The 20,508-nt window shown below is 55.2% G+C and overlaps 1 protein-coding gene across 3 annotated transcripts in view; it reads left to right on the forward strand.

The window, feature by feature from the left end:
* TTC21A (tetratricopeptide repeat domain 21A) overlaps nt 1–19,037 on the forward strand; it is a 36,755-nt gene extending 17,718 nt beyond the window's left edge. For 2 of the 3 annotated variants that reach the window (XM_058729450.1, XM_058729452.1), the window contains exons 10-29: nt 966–1,063; nt 1,231–1,431; nt 2,211–2,340; nt 4,098–4,255; nt 4,483–4,698; nt 9,171–9,409; nt 10,202–10,274; nt 10,374–10,484; nt 10,856–10,994; nt 11,186–11,289; nt 12,509–12,697; nt 13,602–13,712; nt 14,426–14,507; nt 15,319–15,469; nt 15,719–15,880; nt 16,058–16,250; nt 16,339–16,563; nt 16,992–17,112; nt 17,229–17,296; nt 17,400–19,037. In XM_058729450.1, the coding sequence (XP_058585433.1) occupies nt 966–1,063; nt 1,231–1,431; nt 2,211–2,340; nt 4,098–4,255; nt 4,483–4,698; nt 9,171–9,409; nt 10,202–10,274; nt 10,374–10,484; nt 10,856–10,994; nt 11,186–11,289; nt 12,509–12,697; nt 13,602–13,712; nt 14,426–14,507; nt 15,319–15,469; nt 15,719–15,880; nt 16,058–16,250; nt 16,339–16,563; nt 16,992–17,112; nt 17,229–17,296; nt 17,400–17,477 (2,849 nt within the window). In that variant the 3' untranslated portion in view covers nt 17,478–19,037. The remainder of the gene's footprint in view (nt 1–965; nt 1,064–1,230; nt 1,432–2,210; nt 2,341–4,097; nt 4,256–4,482; nt 4,699–9,170; nt 9,410–10,201; nt 10,275–10,373; nt 10,485–10,855; nt 10,995–11,185; nt 11,290–12,508; nt 12,698–13,601; nt 13,713–14,425; nt 14,508–15,318; nt 15,470–15,718; nt 15,881–16,057; nt 16,251–16,338; nt 16,564–16,991; nt 17,113–17,228; nt 17,297–17,399) is intronic. The other variant, XM_058729451.1, reaches the window with a different exon arrangement.
* The last annotated feature ends 1,471 nt before the right edge of the window (nt 19,038–20,508 follow it).

Genomic DNA, 20,508 nt, shown 5'->3' on the forward strand with positions numbered 1-20,508 from the left:
TGAATGGCAAACTGGTAGAAAATGTTTGCTATAAAGGGTTAATAATCTTAATATTTATGAAGAGAAAACAAATCGCCCTAAAATAAAATCAGGCTAGGGGCGCCTGGGTGGCTCAGTCGGTTGAGCGTCCAACCTCGGCTCAGGTCATGATCTCGCGTGATCTCGCGTGAGTTCGAGCCCCGCGTCGGGCTCTGTGCTGACAGCTCCGAGCCTGGAGCCTGCTTCAGAACCTGTGACTCCTTCTCTCTCTCTCCTTCTTCCCTCCCCCGCTCGTGCTCTGTCTCTGTCTCTCAGAAATAATAAAAATTAAAAAAAAAAAAAAAAAAAAGAATCAGGCTAAAGCTAGGTATAGGAGATTCACAGGAGAAAGGAAAGGGGCATTAAATGTATGGAAAAATGCTCCTTTCCCCTCTTGGTAAAAAAAAAAAGGAACTAAAATGAGTTGTTTTTCACGTTTTCACTGGCAAAGAGTGAAGCACGTCGGCGAGGTTGTGGGGAAAGGCGACTTTCAAATTCTTGGCAGTAACCCTAATTCAAACATCTCCGGAGGACAAGTTGGCCTTATCTATCAACATTTTAGATATACACGCCCTTTGACCAGTCAACTCGACTGCAGGAATTAGAACGCGGAAATATGTTTACCGTGGCACGGGAGCATTTAAGCATCGAAAGCAAACTGGATGCGAAATGAGCTGTCCTTCAACGGGGCAGTAGTTAAATAAAATGTCCCAGCCACGGTGCATGGTTAAAGGCAGAGCACGAGCTAGGGATATGCTTCCCTGCCTGCCTCGTGCCTCGAATTCTTTACTAGGAGCGAGCATCGCTCTTTACGTTTGCGGAGATGTTGGGAAAGGCCCCCTGCACAGCCGCCCGTCCTTCCGCTGTCTCATCCCTGCTCTTGGCCCGCGGGCCTGCTGGCTCCGGGTCCGAGCTGGCTCCTCACGCTTGTTCTGCCCCGTTCCCAGGGATCATCTGGTGCCAGATCTTGGACGGCCACCTGGAGGAGGCTGAACAGCAGCTGGAATTTATGAAGGAGGTGCAGCAGTCTCTCGGGAAGTCTGAGGTCAGAGCTCCCTGGGGACGCGGGCCGCTCCAGGCTTGTGTCCCCGGCCCTCCCCTCGCCCCAGTTTCCGGCACCCAGCAGCCAACACGGCCCGGACTCCTGCTTTGCGCTCGCCTCCCCACGGCCCGGCTGGCGTTGGTGCCGAGACCTGGGCTTGCCTCCCCCAGGTGCTGGTTTTCCTCCAGGCCCTTCTGGCGTCCAGGAAGCACAAGGGGGAGCAGGAGGCCACCCGGCTCCTGAAGGAGGCTGCGGGGCTGCACTTCGCCGGCATGCAGGGCCTCCCCCTGGGCTCCGAGTACTTCGAAAAGCTGAACCCCCTCTTCCTGGTCTGCATCGCCAGGGAGTACTTGTTCTTCTGCCCCAAGCAGGTTAGAGGAAGTCCCATCTGAACGGCGGGGGTCTGGAGCATAGGCCTGGACGGGGGCAAAGACCTCGTCTGGCCCGGCCAGCAGGCGGCTCTGAGCCCCTGAAGTTCGGGGACCCATTGCTTTTCAATTTTTTTTTTTTTTTTAATGTTGATTTTCAAGAGACCGAGAGAGACAGAGCGTGTGCAGGGGAGGAGCAGAGACACACACACACACACACACACACACACACACACACACACAGAATCTGAAGCAGGCTGCGGGCTCTGAGCTGTCAGCACAGCCCCCAGGGGAATCCCGCTGCTGCTGGCCCACAGACCACACTCGCGGGAACAGGGCACTGCTCCACGCCTCCGCCTTTATCCTAGACAATAACCAGCTCCCTTTTTCCCCACAAGTCTTCTAAAAAGTCTGTTAGTCTTTACTTGTTTGCCTGCTTTACTCGTTTGCCTATTTGCCCAGCCAGTCAAGATTCTCCATGGGCAAGGATCTTACCTTGCTATCGTAATGTCCCCCCCAGTGCCACGTAATGAGTCATTCCACAAACATCTATTAAGTGCACCAGCGTGTGCCGGACGCCGTGGTCGGGACTGGGGACACAACCGTCAGCGAAACAAAGTCCCCGTTCTCTGCACCTTGTGTCGTAGCACTAGAAGGCACCGACTGGATAAGAAACACGAGGAAGAAAGTAAAATTCCTTCACTGAGAGAGTGTTTCCTGAGAGCTTTAGGAGTCTCTCTGGAATGGGGCAAACCATCCAGCCAGGCCCCGTGTTCCTACAGCCCCGGTCGCCGGGCCAGATCGTGTCTCCGCTTCTCCAACAAGTCGCTGTGATCCTGAGTCCTGTCGTCAAAGCGGCGCCAGCTCTCATCGACCCCCTGTATGTGATGGCTCAGGTCAAGTACCTCTCAGGTGAGCCTGCGTCTGTTCATCCGTTCAGCCACCGCCCCGGGGGTCGCAGCCCCCCGCCTCGGGCGGTTTACACAGACCCACACCCCCTCACCAGGCCCGGCCACATCCCTGGCCTCCACTCCCCAGAAACCGGCCTGACTTCCCTCACCAGCAGGGGTCTCTGCCACCCGCCCGGCTACTGGAGGCTTCCTCACTCTGAGCGGGGCACCGCGGCCGAAGTGGCTGAACTTCAGTTCCGCACAGGGGCTGCTCCGATACCGGGATCCACCCGGTCCTCAGGATAGGCAGAAATGCCCTCATGAGGTCTGCATTCTAGTAAGGGGAAATGGACGATACGCAGAACAGAGAAGCACGCGGCCTTGTTTGTTAGGACACAGGAATTCCGTGGAGGAAACCAAAGCGGGGGAGGGGATGGGAACTGGCAGGGTCGCAGTTATTAAAAGGTGGGCAGGAGGGCATCACGGGGAGGTGGGACCCTGTAGCATTCGGCTCTCAGAGCCTCAGGGTGGCCAGAGCAATGTCCTTCCGGCTTCTCCTGTCTCGAGACCCAGGTCCTGGAGAGAGAGGGAAAGGGGAGACGGGTCCGTGGGAACCTTGCTGTCCCCTCTGAGGACTCTCCACCTGTGGCCTTGCGCCCCAGTCTGCCTGGAAGGCAGGCTGATCTCTGGTGCGCTGGGGGCTTCCGAAGGATCCCAAATGCCATGGCATGTGTCTGGCTTCTGGCACGGCCTCACGTGGGTCACACCGTGCAGAGACACCCCCTCCTCCGACTCTGTCTTCATCCGTGGGCCTCCCCGTTGTCATCTGGGTTTCCAGGTTTACCCACAAGCTTCAGGGGCTCCTGGGTACAAGGCAAGGGCAGGAACACTCCCCTAGGGGTGCGGGCAGCTGGCAACAAGCAAGTTAAGGGCCAAAGCAAGGTCTCCAGCTGCTTAGGTTGCCATAGTGACATCTTCACATTTCTGCAGCAGTGCACAAGGAAGGAGCAGGGAGTTTGGGACCCAGAAGCAGCTGCTCCCCTCCCCGCCAAGTTATGGGCCCTGAGCGGGAGCTGTTGAGGGACCTGGATGGAGAGAGGGGGGGACTCTCCTACCAGCTCACTGCACTCCACCCCTGGGCTTGCACTGCTGCCGGCTGTGGGCCAGTCTGGCTGCGGGGAGAGCCCTCAGCCCCTGAGCGCCAAGGCAGGCAGAGCTCAGCCTCAGGAGCCGATGGCCCTGGGTCTAAAGGCTGACTTTGTCCCTCGTAAGCTGAGTTACTTATGTAACTGGGTTCCAGTCCTACATCAAAAAGACACAGACAATACCGCCCATCTTGCGGGGCTGGTATTAACTAACTAACTAACTAACTAACTAACTAACCGGCAGGAAAGTAACCCTGACTTTCCAAAAGTGCTTTGCATAAAGCAAGTGCTTCGTAAGACGGGGCTATTACAGTTGCTGTTATTGTTAGGTTCCGTTCTGCTCTGAGGTGTGGGACTCGAGACTTAAGCGTCCCCCGGAGCTTCTGGACAGAGCAGTGACGTGCTTTAGCCATCTCCTCGAGGGTTGCCCCACAGTCTGAGTTTCCAGGCTCTTGTCTGGGTAGTTGTAATTTCAAGAAGAGACCTCTGAGTGAAACAGAACAGAACTGGGTGAAATGGCCAACTCGGGTATTTCTGGGTAACAGAACACACAAAATTCATTCTGCCTCTACATACTGGGTCCTGGGAGTCCCCCAGGGACCCCTGGATGTAGAGGTCTGTTTGTCGTTTCTAGGAGAGTTAGAGAATGCCCAGAGCACCCTGCAGCGTTGCCTGGAGCTGGACCCCACCTCCGTGGACGCCCACCTCCTCATGTCCCACATCTACCTGGCGCAGGGCAATTTTGCCATGTGTTCCCACTGCTTAGAGCTGGGCGTCAGCCACAACTTCCAGGTGGGGGTCCTCTGTGCCCAGTCGCCCCGCCCCCGCCTCCCCAAGCCCAGCTGGCCAACAGCCCCCACTTGCCCTGGGAGAGGCCCCGGGAGCTCCCGGCATCCCTCAGACCCTTCTGCGGGCCAAAGGCCAGGGCAGGCTCGGTGGGCTTCCGCGGCCTTCTCCGGTCCGGGTGCCTTGAGCAGCAGCCGTGAACCGGGGCCCCACACTCCACTCTGCTCCTCTAGGTCCGAGACCACCCCCTCTACCACTTGGTCAAGGCCAGGGCCCTCAACAAGTGTGGGGACTATCCAGAAGCCATAAGGACGCTGAAAATGATCATAAAATTACCAACTCGGAAGACGGAAGAAGGCAAGAAACTCCGCGGGCCCTCCATGCAGCCCAGTGAGCGGGCGTCCCTCTTACTGGAACTGGCAGACGCCCTCCGCATGAATGGGGAGCTGGTAAGAAATACCACGCTCTCGTCCCTGGGGACTGGGGCATGTTGGAGGTCCGGGGTAAGCCTGGGAACCAGGCTCTTTGGTTCTGGCTGATGTTTATTCGTTCTATTATTCGAGCCTTTATTCATTTGGGAGCATAACTTACCCCCGCCCAAAGGCCTCGATGGCTCCCAGTGCCCTCTAGATAATGTCCAAAGCCTACTGAGCCCCACCTGATCTGTCCCCTGCCTGCCTGCCTCACTGTCCCCATGAGGATCTCACAGAGGCAGAGCACACAGGCCCATCAGGACAGCCACGGGTGGTTGTGCAGATTGGGTAAGGCACAGCCCCGGTAGACGCCATAATCACACCACAGTCTTTACGAACTGTGTCCCCTTGGGAGTTTTGTGGTATATAATTTGCTCAACTGTATGAGGCAGCCCTGGGGCCTTGGCAGGTCTGGCTTGGCAAAGACAGGAAGCACCTGAGCGTCCTACGCTGGTGTGAAGGAGCAGCGGGGGAACATGGGGTGGGGGGTGGGGGTAGAGCTGACTCCACAGGCTCCCACGGCCTCGCTGTCCTCACTCACTCACCTGCTCAGCGGAGAGGGTCGGCAGAGTTCCAGGACCATCTCTAATCTGCCAGTACGGGGGCATCTGGCTGCCATAGAGAAGGAACAGCTCGCGAGGCCCTTTTCTCCTTAAAGTTAAAAACTGCCTTCTGGGGGGCGCCTGGTTGGCTCAGTCGGTTGGGCCTCTGACCTCTGCTCAGGTCATGATCTCACAGTTCGTGAGTTCGAGCCCCGTGTAGGGCTCTGTGCTGCCGGCTCAGATTCTGTCTCCCTCTCTCTCTCCCCTCCCCCCATGCACCCTCTGTCTCCCTCACTCTCTCTCTCTGTCTCTCAAAAATAAACATTAAAAAAGAAAACCGCCTTCTGGGTAGAGGTGGGGATGTGGAAGCCTGTTTGTTGTCCTTTCCTCCTTTGAATCTGCCAAAAGGAGCACAGGAATTAAAAGTGGAGAAGGAATGTCCACCTACAGCAAACCTAGGGAACGGCCACATCCCAGCACAGTCGATTCAGTCAGTTGATTCAGCTATTGATTGAGGGCCAGCTAGCTGCCAGGCACCATCTGGCAGCTGGGGATAGAGGAGAGAAGCTAGCAAGGTCCTTTTGGAACTTACCATCGGTGGGCGAGAGAGAAAGCAGGGTGCAGTGAGGCGGGGCCCAAGGTTCCTGCCTTTGCTTGAAACCTTCTGAACTGGAGATGTGCTCAAGCGGGGAGAAGCAGGGGCATTCCTAGAGGGACTCGGGTCCAGCCCGTGGAAGGGCAGGGCCACTGAGCAAGAACTCCCTGGTCAGATGGCCTCCTTGCTTCTCTCTGTCCGGGCTCCTTTCTAGGAGACGTGGCCCAAGGAAAGTAAGGAGGGAAATAACCTGAAAAAGAGTTCTGCCGCGTGCTTTGCTTAGATGACAGATCTGCAGACTGGGGCCTTCACAGTGAGCCAGGGGTTCTGTCCTGACCCCAGCTTCTCATTAAGCCCACCCCCAAAAGGAAGACCCACAGAAAGCTCAGGGGAAATGTGAGCCTAGGGCAGCTGTGCTAGACCCTGTCCGTCCCCAGCCTAGATCCTGGGCAAAGGGCCAGGTTAGGGGGGACCAGTCCCATTTGAGGAAGGGGTCCAATATGGTGATTACAAGGAAGGACAGAGGTGGTGGAGGGAGGAGAAGAAGGGAAGGAAAGAAGAAAGGGTGGGAGGGAAGGAAGGAAGGGAGGAAAGAGGGGAGAGGAAACAAAATCACAAGCAAAAGGCAAGTGAAGATTACACTTGGGGAGAAAGAGTTCTATAAAAAATGGAAGAGATACTTTTTTTAAAGTTTATTTATTTTGAAAGAGAGCATGTGATCGCTTCTTGGCCTTTTGGCTAAGATCAAGTGTGAAAGAGAGCATGTGAGCAGGGGACGGGTGGAGAGAGAGGAAGAGAGAGGGAGAGAGAGAGAACCCCAAGCAGGCTCCACACTGCCAGCACTAAGCCCAACATGGGGCTCGAACTCACCAACCCTGAGATCATGACCTGAGCTGAAATCAAGAGTCGGACACTCAACCAGCTGAGCCACCCAGGCGTCCCTAAGAAGAAATACTTCTAAGAGAACTTGTCTACATTTGATGAAAATGGAAACATGGAATCTTGTAAAACCAGCTCAAAGCAGAGCACCAGAGATCCCCAGAGGTGTTCAGCTGGCAGAATTAAAGCAAGTAAGCATAGAAAACAGTGATGCCGTTAGAAAATTATAGTCCCACGAGACAAAACAGAAAATGGCTGAACCCTTGCTGAAGCTCTCTGATGCAGGAAAGGGGTGAGAAAATCATTGAAGTGATGTGAGGGGATGACGGGTAAGAAAGAGAGAGACCACACATATCCAACCAAGGCAAAATAAACGTTCCTGCAGAAGAGAGAAGAAATGGAGCAGGGGAGAGCCCCACGTTGGGTGTGGAAATTACTTTTAAATAAATAAATAAACAGATAAATAAATAAGTAAATAAATATTTAAAAAATCCTAATACTAATATCCTAATGGAGTCATGGGAACCAAGGATTCACGGTCACTGGGGGCGCCTGGGTGGCTCAGTCAGTTGAGCGTCCAACTTCAGCTCAGGTCGTGATCTCACGGTTCGCGAGTTCGAGCCCCACCTCTGGTTCTCTGCTGTCAGCACAGAGCTCACTTCGGATCCCCTGTCCTCCCACTCTCTATACCTCCCCCACTCACTCTCTTTCTCTCAAAAATAAATAAACACTTAAAAACAAAACCAAAAACAAGGTGATTGAAGGTTCCAACAAGCATCTGGGTAGGCAGCAGATTACCCACTGTGAGGAAAAAAAAAAAAATCAACCAAGCCTCAGACTTTTACTCAACAATACTGAATTCAGGAAGACCACAGACAATATTTACAAAGTGTTGAGGGCGAAAGGATGTCCCCCAGTATAAAAAAATTGAATAACACAAAAATTAAATAACTCAAGAATTATGGTATGAATTAAACTTTTTTTTTTAAACAACCTACGTGCTGATATAACCCAGACAACTAAAACACAAAAGAAAATGAAGTTTTTATAAGTGGGAAAAAATGTGAGGTGTAAAAGGACACATAGAACTAATCTAAATAAATCTAATTGCATTGAAATAATTACAGTAATTTTGACCCAAAGCCAGTATAATTGCTAAGTTCTTAAAATAAAAGTTATTAAAATCAAAATAACAATAACATCCTATAAAAAAATTCAGGGAGAAGGTGGCATTATTATAAGCATGCTAATTGTTTCCACTTTATAGAGTGTGGGGAAAAAATGTACACAAGACATTTCTTAATAGAAAGATGACTCTTGGTAGAATTTAAGAGGTGATCTCCACCACATTAATCAAGAGTTAAGAAGAAAAGAAAGGACCAAGCAGGTCATAAAGGCAGAAATAAAGCCAAACACAACAGCATGTAAAAATGAAAACGGGCGCCTGGGGGGCTCAGTTGGTTAAGCATCCAACTTCAGCTCAGGTCATGATCTTCCAGTTTGTGAGTTTGAGCCTTGCGTCGGGCTCTGTGCTGACAGCTCGGAGCCTGGAGCCTGCTTGGGATTCTGTGTCTCCCTCTCTCTCTGCCCCTCCCCTGCTCAGGCTGCCTCTCTCTCTCTCTCTCTCTCTCTCAAAAAATAAATATTTTTTAAAAAATGAAAACAGAAACTTTTCTGTTGCCAGAAAACCCAAGAACGTATCTGTGGTAACAAAACTGTAAATGAAATAAATGTACCTCTTAAATAAAAGAGGCATCAGAGTGGTTTAAACTAGCAACAGAGAGAACCCTTACTCTCTATACTTCAAACACCAAAGGGCCCAGGATGAGAGGAAAAAGATGATACAAATATACCAAGCAAACAAAAAGACAGCAGAGATTGAGGAAGAAATGTCTGGTAAGGCTGAATCCCAGTCCGAAAGTACCAAAATGGGGAAAGAAAGCAACTTTGTTAACATAACCAAGGGCATGAATATAATGAGGAAATAATTGAAACAGACCGTTAACGTGCCAAATACAATAACATTAAAATACTTTTGACCGAAAGCAGGAAATCACAAGGAGATGCATCCATCGGTCTCCCACAAGAAGGAATTGCCAACAGATGTAGAGGTGCTAAGGAACAGTCGAGGGTTTCTGTACCCCCAGCTAGCCAGGCACCTTTCCCCTGCCCCCAGGAAGAGTGGTGGTGGACACTGAAGGGATCTCTCTTCTTTCTGCCACTGGAGCCTCTCTGCAGGTGGATGTGAGCCATCCTCCCCTCGCCTTCCATGGAGCAAGGCTGCTCCTGGCTGTCTCCATATTTCATTTCTCTCTGGGGGCAGGAGTGGGAAGAGGGATCCCTTTAAGTCGCCTCCAAGAGATTTCAAGTGTTTTCAGGTCACCCGTGGTGGGTGACAGCTAACGGAGGTCTGCTGGGTTCCCATGCTCTAGCATGAGGCCACCAAGGTCATGCAGGACGCCATCAACGAGTTCAGGGGCACACCGGAGGAGATCCGCATCGCCATTGCCAACGTGGACCTGGCCCTGAGCAGTGGGAACGTGGACGTGGCCCTGAGCATGCTGAGGAACATCACACCCAAGCAGCCCTTCTACGTGGAAGCCAAGGAGAAGATGGCCAACATCTACCTGCAGACCCGCAAAGACATCCGCCTCTACATCGGCTGCTACCGGTAAGCCCCAGGCAGCGCCCTGACAGCCTCCTTCCCGGTGGTGTTTTAGGGAGTGGCTTCTCCAGGTTGTGTTTCCTCAACCTGGGTCTCCAGTCTGCACCCTCCAAGTGTGTTAGACGCAATGCAAGTACAGAATTTCCCATGGGTCCGCATTTGAGCGTGATAGCTTAGCCAGGCCGGCTCACTGCCGAGTTCTGAAGATACAGAACTGAATCCATCCTGCTTGGCCTCCCCTGAATGGCCCACATTCTGGTGGGAACCACGGGTATGCACTTTTGCCCTGGCCCCTGACTCTGCCCGTCCTTGAAGAAATGTCCAGTGACTCGATGTGGCCAAGGTGAGGTGCAGGAGGGTGGAGAGCTGTCTTTATGATTTGACCTTCCCAGCCCCTCCCTCAAGCAGAACTCTATCTAGGCAATCCAGGTGGGAGGCAGCACTGGGGGGCGGGGGTGGGGGGAGGCAAAGCCAAGAGCGGTGGGACACTAATAAACAGTGGGGTGGGGTGACGCGGCCACACCGGAGTTTTAGAAAGAGTAGGATGCCTGCTTATGCAGAGGGGCCTAGAGGGTTAGGACTGGAGGCCAGAAGAAAGGGTAGATGTTCTGGCATGGTCCAGATAACAGATAAGCAGAGCTTGGACTAAGGTAGCTAGCACAGTGCCTCGTGCACAGTGGGCTTTCAGTAAGTATTAGGTGAATGAATGAATGAATGAATGGGAAAGAAGAGTTGGAGATGAATTCAGAAACACAAAGAGTGCATAGGTTCAAGCTAAGCCTTTGGTTACTTTTGCAGGGAGCTCTGTGAACAACTGCCTGGCCCCCACACCAGCCTGCTACTGGGGGATGCTTTCATGAACATTCAGGAGGTGAGTGAAAGCCTCGTGGCCTTGCCAAGTGGCCCCCCAATCTCATGTCTCCAGCGGGAGAGAAGAGAGACCGAGACCTTTGGACGCTTTCCCCACCAGCCTGAGAAGGCCCTGGAGGCTTATGACGAGGCCTATAGAAAGAACCCCCATGATGCATTGCTGGTCAGCAGGATCGGGCAAGCCTATGTGAAGACCCACCAGTACGCCAAGGTCAGGCCAGGCTGGGGTGGCGAGAGGTGTGGGCCAGCCCAGCAGGGAAGAGGGAGGGGGGTGCATGAGTGGAAGTTTCTGGATGGGACGGGAGTGGCTGCGTTCCCACCGTAGCTCCCTGTTGAAGTGGGTGGGGGAGGGGGGCTGGCTAGGGGAGAATTCAGAAGCTATCCACACACACACACACACACACACACACACACACACACACACGCCGAGCCCGAGCCCTCTGCCAGCTGGGAGGGCCTTCTCATCGCAGGCTTCTGTGTTCTGGAGGGACACACAGGTGTGGTGGCCGCCGAGGAGAACACGGTTTGAGGCACTCAAGGTAGAACCAGACCCCGAGGCCAATATTTCCTGTTTGCCCAAAGGCAATTAATTATTATGAGGCTGCGCAGAAGATCAATGGACAGGACTTTCTGTGCTGTGATCTTGCTGAACTGCTCCTGAAGTTAAAGAAGTTCAACAAAGCAGAAAAAGTTTTGAAACAGGCACTGGAACACGACTTTGGTGAGGCCCCTTTCGAAGTCACTTCCCTAGCCTACTGCCCCCGCCCTACAGTCTCTTCCTGCGGAATGGGGATGGGCGCTAGCTGGGGTCCTGAGCCCAGTCCCCTACCTCCCCCATCCCTGGCTTCCCAGGCACCAGAGAACACTGATTTGAGTTTCTACTCAAATCGGAGTAGTTTCTACTCTTTGCAGCCAAAGACCTCCCATCCATGATGAACAATGTCAAGTGCTTGCTTTTGCTGGCAAAGGTTTACAAGAGTCATAAAAAAGAAGACGTGATGGGAACTTTGAACAAGGTAATCGACATTAGACAATAGACTCAAGCTCTTTATTGGCCATTTCCTGGTGGGAGCTATAAAAGGAAGGATAGGACTGCAGGTCTGGAAGGCTCCAGGGCTGGCACTCAAAAGAGGACCTGGGTTACACCTCTGACCTCGGCCTTCCATTTATTCCCCGACCTGTGCTCTTTGTTGATGGTGCCCCGGAGTGCCCCAAGCCCGGCTGGGCTGGGTCGGAGAAAGCAGGGAGTCGGCAGGGATGCCCGTGGGATAATAATGGACAATGTGAGCAGCTCCTGGGCACTGAATGCTCGATGGTGGGTTCTGTACTGGGCTTTTTGCTTTCTTATTAATTCTCACAGTAGCCCTTTGAGATACGCACTGTGACATTCCTATTTCACAGATAAGGCTCCAAGAGGTTAAGAAATGTGCCCAAAGTCAGACTGCCAGTAAATGGGGGAGCTGACATTTGAACCAGGTCTGGCCTGTCCCAACCTAAGCTCTTTTCTCCCCTGGGCTGCCCCAGTGGGACAGTTCCTGGCCATTCCTATCCCACCTCCCTCGCTCTTTCTCCGCAAGGGTGTGGCTGGCTTCTTGTTTCCGAGATGCCTTCTGCCCTTGTACCAGGAAAGCCCACTCTGACGGCTTGAGACAATTTATTCCCTTGTTTCCCACTGGATTCCCACTCCCGTTTGGCCCTTAGAAAGCCGAGTGCTGATTTGTGCCCACTTCCCAAGACCTAACCCCGGCATCACCAATTCTTCTTGTCCCGATGCTCCCTGGTTACTCGATCATTTTATGTTGTGGATATTTGTGGAGGCTGCCCCAAGTTCCCAGCAGGGCAACGTTCAGAGCAAATGCATCCATCAAAACGCAGCCTGCCCTGCGCACCTACTGTGTGCTTCTTCTAGCCCGTAGGAGGGCCAGAGCAAATTAGACACGGTAAGTGTCAAGGCGTGATGGAAACAGGTAAACAAGTACAGGCACAACAGAGTGTTTTGTTTGAGTGCCTTTGCTTCCGTTCCTGCCCCAGGGGCAGAGGCAGCTTGCCTCCTGAGTACTCAGCCAGGGGCCTTGCCTGCCCAGAGTGACCCAGATTTGCTCAAGGGCACTTGAGATGCCCTTTCTGATAATCTGCTGACCCAGAAACGAGAGTAGGGATTCTTTCTGTGAATTGGCCTGAGATCTGGCACATCAGGCCCCAGGATTCTGATCCCGAGTTTACTGGTTTCCCAAGGCCATGGACCTCCAGTCTCAGATCCTGAAGCATGTTGCACTGGAGCAACCAGAAATGATCCCCTCCCAGAAACAACTGGCAGCCTCCATCTGTGTCCAGTTTGGGGAGCACCACCTGGCAGAGAAGGAGTTTGCCAAGGCGGTACGGTTTTATAAGGATGCCCTCTTCTACTCGCCTGATGACAATAAGGTGGGGTCCTCAAAGCCAGAGGCTGCTCCTTCTCTTGGGCCCTGCTGCCTTGCGGAATCCCCTGACTAGGGGCAGAGGCCGGGTCCTTCCCTGTGCCTCCCTGAGGAGCAGCAGGTCAAGGGGCCCGGGAGCCCTGGTGTGGGGAGCCTGCTCTGGCTGACCCCAGGGCCCTCAGCCATCAGCCCTTGGACCAAGACTGGGAGGCCTCACTTCGGACAGCTCCTTGTGGGGGTAGAGTGGGGAAGCGGCTCCCAAAAGTCATGCTAGTCTGGCGTTTTCAGGTCCCCCTTGGAGGCGGGGGCACAGTGACAGCCGTGGCTGCCAGGGGTCTTTGGGCACGAAGCCAGACTAAGCTTCCAAGGAGGTTTAGAGTCGTGAGGGGGGCATGGCCCAGATGAGGCAGTGGTGGCTGGAGTCCACACTAGGAGAACCGATGAAGAGCTTAGTGACAGCCATTCATCCGCTCAACACGCACTCATTTAAGAGACGTCTCATACGCGCCAGGCACGGTGCTAGGCCCGGGGGGCCACGGGGGGCAGGACAGGGTCCCTGCCCACAGACTGCCTCAGGCAGAGGGACAGATGAGCACATTTTTAGTTCCATTGCCTGCATGTGGGTCTGCACACTGCGGGAACTCAGAAGACGGGTGCCTGGCCCAGAGGCTACCACAGAGGGCTGCCCAGAGGGGGCTAGGTCCAAGCCAAAGGAGGAGGACGAGTTGCCCAGGCCCCTAGTTTCAGAGGTTGCTTAGTAAAACACGTGGTATGATTGGGGGAGAAGGGGGAGCCGGGGACATATGTTGAAGGTGGAACTAATATAATAAAAATGGATTAGGCGAGAGTGAGACACCAGCCCGAGTTTTCCCATGATGCTCCCTGGTTGATCACATCCGGCCTCGTCCCAGGTGTTGCTGGAGCTGGCCCGCCTCTACCTGCTGCAGGGCCACCTGGACTTGTGTGAGCAGCACTGTGCCGATCTCCTGCAGACGGAGAAGAGCCACGAGATGGCCTCAGTGGTATGGTGCCACAGGACCTCCCTCCCCCCCCCCCCCCCACCCTCCCCAGGGTCCCCGCCACCGCGTGAGGGCTGCTTCCCGGCCCCATAACTCCGATGCTTGGCTGACCCACCCCCAGGGGCCACCAGGCAGAGGGGACTGAGCACTGGGCCTGATGCCCTTCACGTGGTAGGGGTGGGCCGGCAGCCAGGGCAACATCAGCCTCCCGGGGCCAATCCAAGCGGAGGCGGGGAGGCTGATCAGCTCCAGGGGAAACCACACCCACAGTGGGTGAAGGCAAGGGTGGACAGGTTCCTGGATTTAAAGAAGAAATATGTGGGAAAAGGCCTCTCCAGTCTGACTTCTCTCCCTAACACCAAGACCACCGCCAGGGCCGCCCCACAGGAGTGGGGAGTCCTCATTCTGCCTCCTCTGCCTGCAGCTGGCAGTTCTCGGACACGGGTGGAGGGTCCGGCTCTGCTGGCTGCCAAAGGGACCCACTGGTGTCTACCCCTGGGCTTACCTTCCCACCTGTGACCTCACCCCCGCACTCCTCCCACCCCAAGCAGGCCCTGTCTTCTGGGCTCCTCCTGTGGCCGCTCCTCCCAGGGCCCAGAGAGGCGACCTTGGACGTCCTTGTCCACCTTCTCTGCTTACCCCCACGCCCACCCAGCCTCCCCACCACAGCCAGGCGAACTGTCAGGAGTCCCGGAGCATTGTGTGTTTTCTGACAGATGATGGCTGACCTGATGTTTCGAAAACAGAAACACGAAGCTGCCGTCATTCTCTACCACCAAGTCCTGGAGAAAGCACCAGGTAACGAACTGCCCACATCAAGACTGCCCGCTGAGATGGCCTGCGTCAGTTCCCACCAAGCAAGGGCTGCTCTCCCCCACAAGGGTGGGCCGCCTCCCCTCCTTCCTGACTGGGCAGAGGAAGCCCCTTCCTCTCTGATTGTTCCCAGAGAGACAGGAAACTGATAAAGCACCGATGGAACGTGCTGGCCCTTCCCGAGTCCGAGGGGCCAGTTCCTGGTCTCAGGCAGGGCAGTGCTTGGCCCTGGACCCAGGACAGCCTGTCTGTCTCCCAATCACGGCCACTGGACTGGACATAGCCCCCTTCTGAGGTGACAGCCACCTGGAGGTGGCTGGAAACTCTCCCTGTTAGGTAGCTACATTCCCGCCACACCTGAGGCTCAGACGACAGCCCCTGCGGGCCCACAGCCAACTCTGCCCCGAGGCCCAGCAGACTGTGGCCCTTAGGAGCGCGGGGTCCTGGAGCCAGACTGCCTACGTCTAACTCACGGTCTTCCACTTACCAGCTGTGTGACTTTTGGCCGAAAACTTGTGTGTCTCAGTGGAAAGGGAAAAATAGCTACCTCGGTGTGTGTAGGTAAAGCCCTTAATGCTTAATGTACCGTGTAAGCTCTAGCTGCTACTTTTCAGTGTGATGATTATTCTTTGCTCAGCTTTGGAGACCAGGGGAGACATTGAAGCTGCTGGGAGGTCACCGCTCAGCCCAAATAGGCAGTGTCTGCTGGGCCCCTCACTTCTCCATGCCAGGCCACAGCGCCCAATCGGACTTGGCCGTTGGTTTTCACAGCCTGGCATCTTCTCTCCTATTGTAGACGACTTTCTGGCATGGAATAAACTAATTGACTTGCTATGGAGAAGCGGCAGACTTGAGGATGCCCCTGTCTTCTTTGAATTGGTCAAGAGGATGTCCAGCCGTGTTCCTTTGGAGCCAGGTTTCAACTACTGCAGAGGCATCTACTGCTGGTGAGCTGGGGACTGGGCGCGTTGTCGGGGCAGTTCCCTGCAGGGGGCCCTTCCTGGCAGGCAAGCTGGGCTTCTGCTCAGCACTGGGGAAGCAGAAATTCGACTGACTTGCGGGACAGGCGTTTGGGAGACCAGCCACCCAGCCCCGCTCCGGGCAGACTCCGGGAGTGGCGCCCGTGTGTCCCTGCACTCTCCGGACCTCAGTTTCCCTCTCTGGTTCTTGGTATCTGTGTCTCACTTCCACTACAGGCGCATAGGGCAGCCCAACAAAGCACTGAAGTTCCTAAACAAGGCGCGCAAGGACAGCACTTGGGGCCAGAGTGCCACCTACTACATGGTGCAGATCTGCCTGAACCCGGACAACGAGGTCGTGGGCGGAGAGGTTTTCAAGAACCTGGTGGCCCAGAGCAAGTAGGGGCCCAGCTGACCTCGGGGCTTGGCGGGGGGAGGGGAGGCGGGGTGCAGGGGCCGGGCCCCTGGGAAAAGCGGGGAGAGCCACGTGGCGGGGTAGAGACCACGCGAGGGCCCGTGGGCCGTGGGCCCGCAGGCGGCCTGCCAGCCTGCCACTCTCACGTCGGACGCCTGCAGCTCCACCGACAGGAAGGCCCTCGAGCAGCACGCCGTGCGCACCGCCGAGAAGCTGCTGCGCGATTTCTACCCGCGCTCGGACTGGGGCCAGACCCAGCTGCGGCTGCTGCAGAGCCTCTGCCTGCTGGCCACCAGGGACAAGGCCAACGTGGAGGCGGCGCTGGGCACCTTCATCGCGATGGCACAGGCCGAGGTGGGCCGGCTCGCTGGGTGGGCCGCGAGGGGCCGGGCCGGGCTGGGGGGGCCCAGCGCGCCGACGCCCGCTTCCCACCCCTGTGCAGAAGGACAGCGTCCCCGCCCTGCTGGCCACGGCGCAGGCCCACGCGCTGCTGAAGCAGGTCCCCAAGGCGCGCACGCAGCTGAAGCGTCTGGCCAAGGCCCCGTGGACGCCGGACGAGGCCGAGGACCTGGAGAAGAGCTGGCTCCTACTGGCTGACCTTTACTGCCAGGGCGGCAAGTTCGACCTGGCCTCGGAGCTGCTGCGGCGCTGCGTGCAATACAACAAGGCAGGGGGGGCGCGCTGCCGTCGGGGAAGCGGGGACTCCCCGTCCAGGCGGCCGGGAGGGGCGCGCGGGGCGTGGGGGCAGAGGAGATGCAAGGGCCGGGGCGAGGCGAGAGGAGGCGCGCAGAGTCGGGGAGCCGGGAGAGGGGAATGCGGGATGGTGAAGAGAGATGGGAAGGGTTCATGAGGTCCAGGGGCCTGCAGGTCAGCGCAGAGCGCTGTGGAGAAAGGGGCCATGCAAGCATAGGGGTATCCTAGAAGGGGCGCACAGGTGACCCCTCCCCAGCAAAGGTGGGGGGTGCTGCTGGAGTCGGTGAGAGGTGGGCGTTAATGCGGCTCCCCACCCTCCCTTGCCCCGCCCCCTGCCCCGTGTCCCCTCCCCCCACCGCTGGTTCCACCCTGTGCTGGGATCCGTTTTGGCTTTCCCTGCAGTCCTGCTTCAGGGCCTATGAGTACATGGGCTTCATCATGGAGAAGGAGCAGGCCTACCAAGACGCAGCCGCCAGCTACGAGCTGGCCTGGAAGTATAGTCATCACGCCAGCCCGGCTGTGGGTAAGGCCACCAGCCAGGGCCCATGCGGGTGAGGAGGAAGCTCAGCGGGAGGACCACCACCCTGGCTCTTGGGTGGTCAAGGTGCCACCGTGTGTGTTTCCTCTGCCCCTGGACAGGCTTCAAACTCGCTTTCAACTACTTGAAGGATAAGAGATTTGTGGAGGCCATTGAAGTCTGTCACACGGTAAGCCACCATCAGCGGCTGGGAGGCACCAGGAGGAGGGGCGAGGGGGCTTGGTGACAGGCAGGGGCCTGATGCCGCACACCCTTTCTCCCTCTGTTCCCAGGTCCTCGGAGAGCATCCTAACTACCCCCAAATCAGAGAAGAAATTTTGGAAAAGGCCCAAGGGTCTCTGAGGCCCTAGCTGTGGTCAGTGGCAGCCAGGGCGGGGAGAAGCCATCAACCTACAGACATTTCACTTCTACAGAAGTAGAGGTCGGAAGTGGGTCAGTGGAGAGGAGATTCGAAAATGATGTATTCTTCCCGTGTCTGTATGGTGTGTGGTTTCTTTGGCTCGTGCCTCGTCTGATCTAAGGGGCATCCCAAAGCTTTGTGTTTTTCAGGCACAAGAAGCAGTTTTGCTCAGAGGAAAAAGGGGCATCAACCAAGCTAGTTTATGCCGGGTTCATTGGGCACCTTCTGTTGGGCTCCGTTTTTATTCCAGACTCTGTGAGGGAGCAAAGAGGTGATTTTTTTAAAAATCCCACAGCGATTTTAATATGGTTATGTCAGTGCCTCCCCTCTCCCGTCTGGTCCCCAGAGCCCCCGAGCTCAAGAAGTGACTGCTCGCCCCTGTCCTGCTACCCGCACACCCTTCCCGGCAGTGGCACTGATAGGAGAGCCGGCTCAGAAGGCCCCGTAGCTGAGGTTCTGTGCGAGGGACGCCATCGTCCTGCAGGTTCTGAGGCTCATTGGCTCACTCTGTCCATACATTCTGATTCCTCATCAAGTCCTTGGCTGGCCTCAGCTGGTCCTCTCTGGTTTAGGACAAACGTGATTCCCCATGCCTGGTATAGGGAAATACAGCCCAGGAAAAAATAGTTCTCACTTAAGATTTTGTAAAAGACACTGACCAACAAACTTAATCCTCCAGAAACCCATTCGCCACCTCTGGGGACAAAAGCAGTGTCTCTAGTTAGATGACTTGTATTACTTGTACCTGGCAAGAGGGTGACAGCGGTCACTTTTGGCTGGAGCTCCCAACACCTCTCTTCTGTGTTTCATGACGGCAAGAATGGGCCAGTCAGGCCTCAGGGGAAGGACCTCTGAACTGGAAGCCCGGAGCGTACCTTCCCAAGACTTTCTACTCTTTGGGCCTCCGTGTTCCCCTCCGTGGCAGGAAATTAGACTAGATCTGTGTTCCCAAACCATGATACAAATCCCTGCCACTGATATACAGCAGATAGCTGAAGTTGAATAACTATGTGTTAAAACATCATTCCTCTATATTATATATTCTCTATTAGAGGAAAACACGATGAACTCGTGAACTCATGAGTGCTGCTACAATGGTTCTAACTTTTAAGCACATGGATACAATTGATGTAAAGTAAAATACGCACTTAGTGTGAGTGCGAGGACGCAGCTGTGGTACAGTTTTTATGAGTTGTCGTCCAGTGACTACAGCTTGGAAACTGAACCGGTAGGGGTCCCTTGTAGAACAGACAGTTATCCTTCGTGACAGCAGGACCTTGTTTCTATAACATCCTGCTGATCGGGTGCACGGCCTCTTGGTCTGAGTCAATGACCTGGAACGCTTTCCCCAGGTTACTTAGCATCCTTCCTTTGGGAAACCAGTCCCTTTTCCTGGCATCTGCGTTACAATCCGGTTTCTTGGGGGTGGGTTGTTGAGAGACAGGTTTGCCCGTCTGGAGAATGATGCTGTCATGGATTGTACGTTAATCACGTTTTTGTTGCTGTAAAACCTAAGTTGTCTTCATTTATCAAAAAAAAAAAAAAAGAAAAGAAAAGAAAAGAAAAGAAAAGAAAAGAAAGCCAGGAAGTGATCCTGTTGCCCTACAAGGGAAGTGGGCAGGTCCAGTCCAGCCATGGGCCATATCCATGGGGCAGGAACCTGTGGGGGTTCCGAGCAGGAACCTGTGGGGGTTCCAGCCAGGGACGGGGTGGGGCTACAGGAACCTGCCACCTGGACCCCCAGGCTCGTCAGAGCAGGGCCTCAGAGCCCTCGGAGAGACCCAGATTTTGAAGCATCCATGCTGACACAATCTCTGCAAAAGGGCTCCCAGGGACCAGTGAGAGGGGAGGCAGCATCGCTGACCGTATGGGGATACTCCACCCCGAGGAGCCTAAGTCCTGGCTGTCCCTGGCTAAGCTGGTTACAGGAACAGGCTGCGCACCACGGGCCAGGCTCCAAGCTCTGGGTCCTCTCACGGCCACTGACAATATGGCCACACGGTCACATCCATGCATGTCCAGAGGCAAGAGACAGATACCCAAAGAGTGACAGAACTGGCAAAAAAACAAAAAAGAGAGAGAGAGAGAGAGGATAAAACATAGAGGCAGCAATACGAAAACAGAACGGAAGTCACAAACATGCACACAAGGCTTGCACGCTCCTGGCACTCTCCTAAGTGCTGTGTATGCGTGAACTGAAAAAGCTTTTTTGAGGCAAGTAGCGTTATTATTTGCACAGCACTGGGGACAGCAAGACACTGCAGTCGTAGAAAGGAAGTGATTTGCATAGGTCACCTTGCCAGGTAGTAGCAGAGCTGGGATGTGAACCTGGCACTCAGGGTCCATGCTCTTACCCCGTAAGCCGCAGAGATGAAATAAAGGGGAGCCCAGCCCAGGCCAAAAGGCAGACGATTAGAGCGAGAAAAGGGAGACCCAAATCTGCTGTCCTTGTTTGGTCCTCCTCCCTCCCAGCACTCGGATAAGCCATTATTCCTAAGGGGGAGGTCGACCTTGCTCCTCCTCAGGCCCCACACTTGGGACTCCCCAGGGCAGGGCGAGGCCTGCTCCTCTGGCCTAGGCCGGGGACAGGTCAGACCGCCTGCTGGGGACAGGTCAGACGGGTCCGGCTGGTGCAGGAGGAGGAGGTCCCAGGAGGTCCCGCAGCTTCCGGGGCTCAAGTCCCCAGGGACCCCAAGCTACATCCCACTGTCTGCCCCTAAAGGGGGAGGGCGTGGGGGGGTGGTTACTTCACCCTCGGAGCCAGGCCCCAGCTCCACGTGACTGAGTGGGAAAAACCCCGGGCAGATAGCCCTGTCTCAGAAGACTGCCCTGCTGCTCCCACCACCCCAGGTGACCACTGGGGAGGGACGGGTTTACGCCAAGAGAAAACTGCTCGGCCTGCCCTGCCCGGCCAGCCTCCCACTTGGCCATGACTGGCCTGCGCAGAAGGAGGCCCACTATGTGGTGTCTCCACCCCTACC

Source organism: Neofelis nebulosa, chromosome 5 (genome assembly GCF_028018385.1).
Source record: "Neofelis nebulosa isolate mNeoNeb1 chromosome 5, mNeoNeb1.pri, whole genome shotgun sequence".
NCBI lineage: Eukaryota > Metazoa > Chordata > Mammalia > Carnivora > Felidae > Neofelis > Neofelis nebulosa.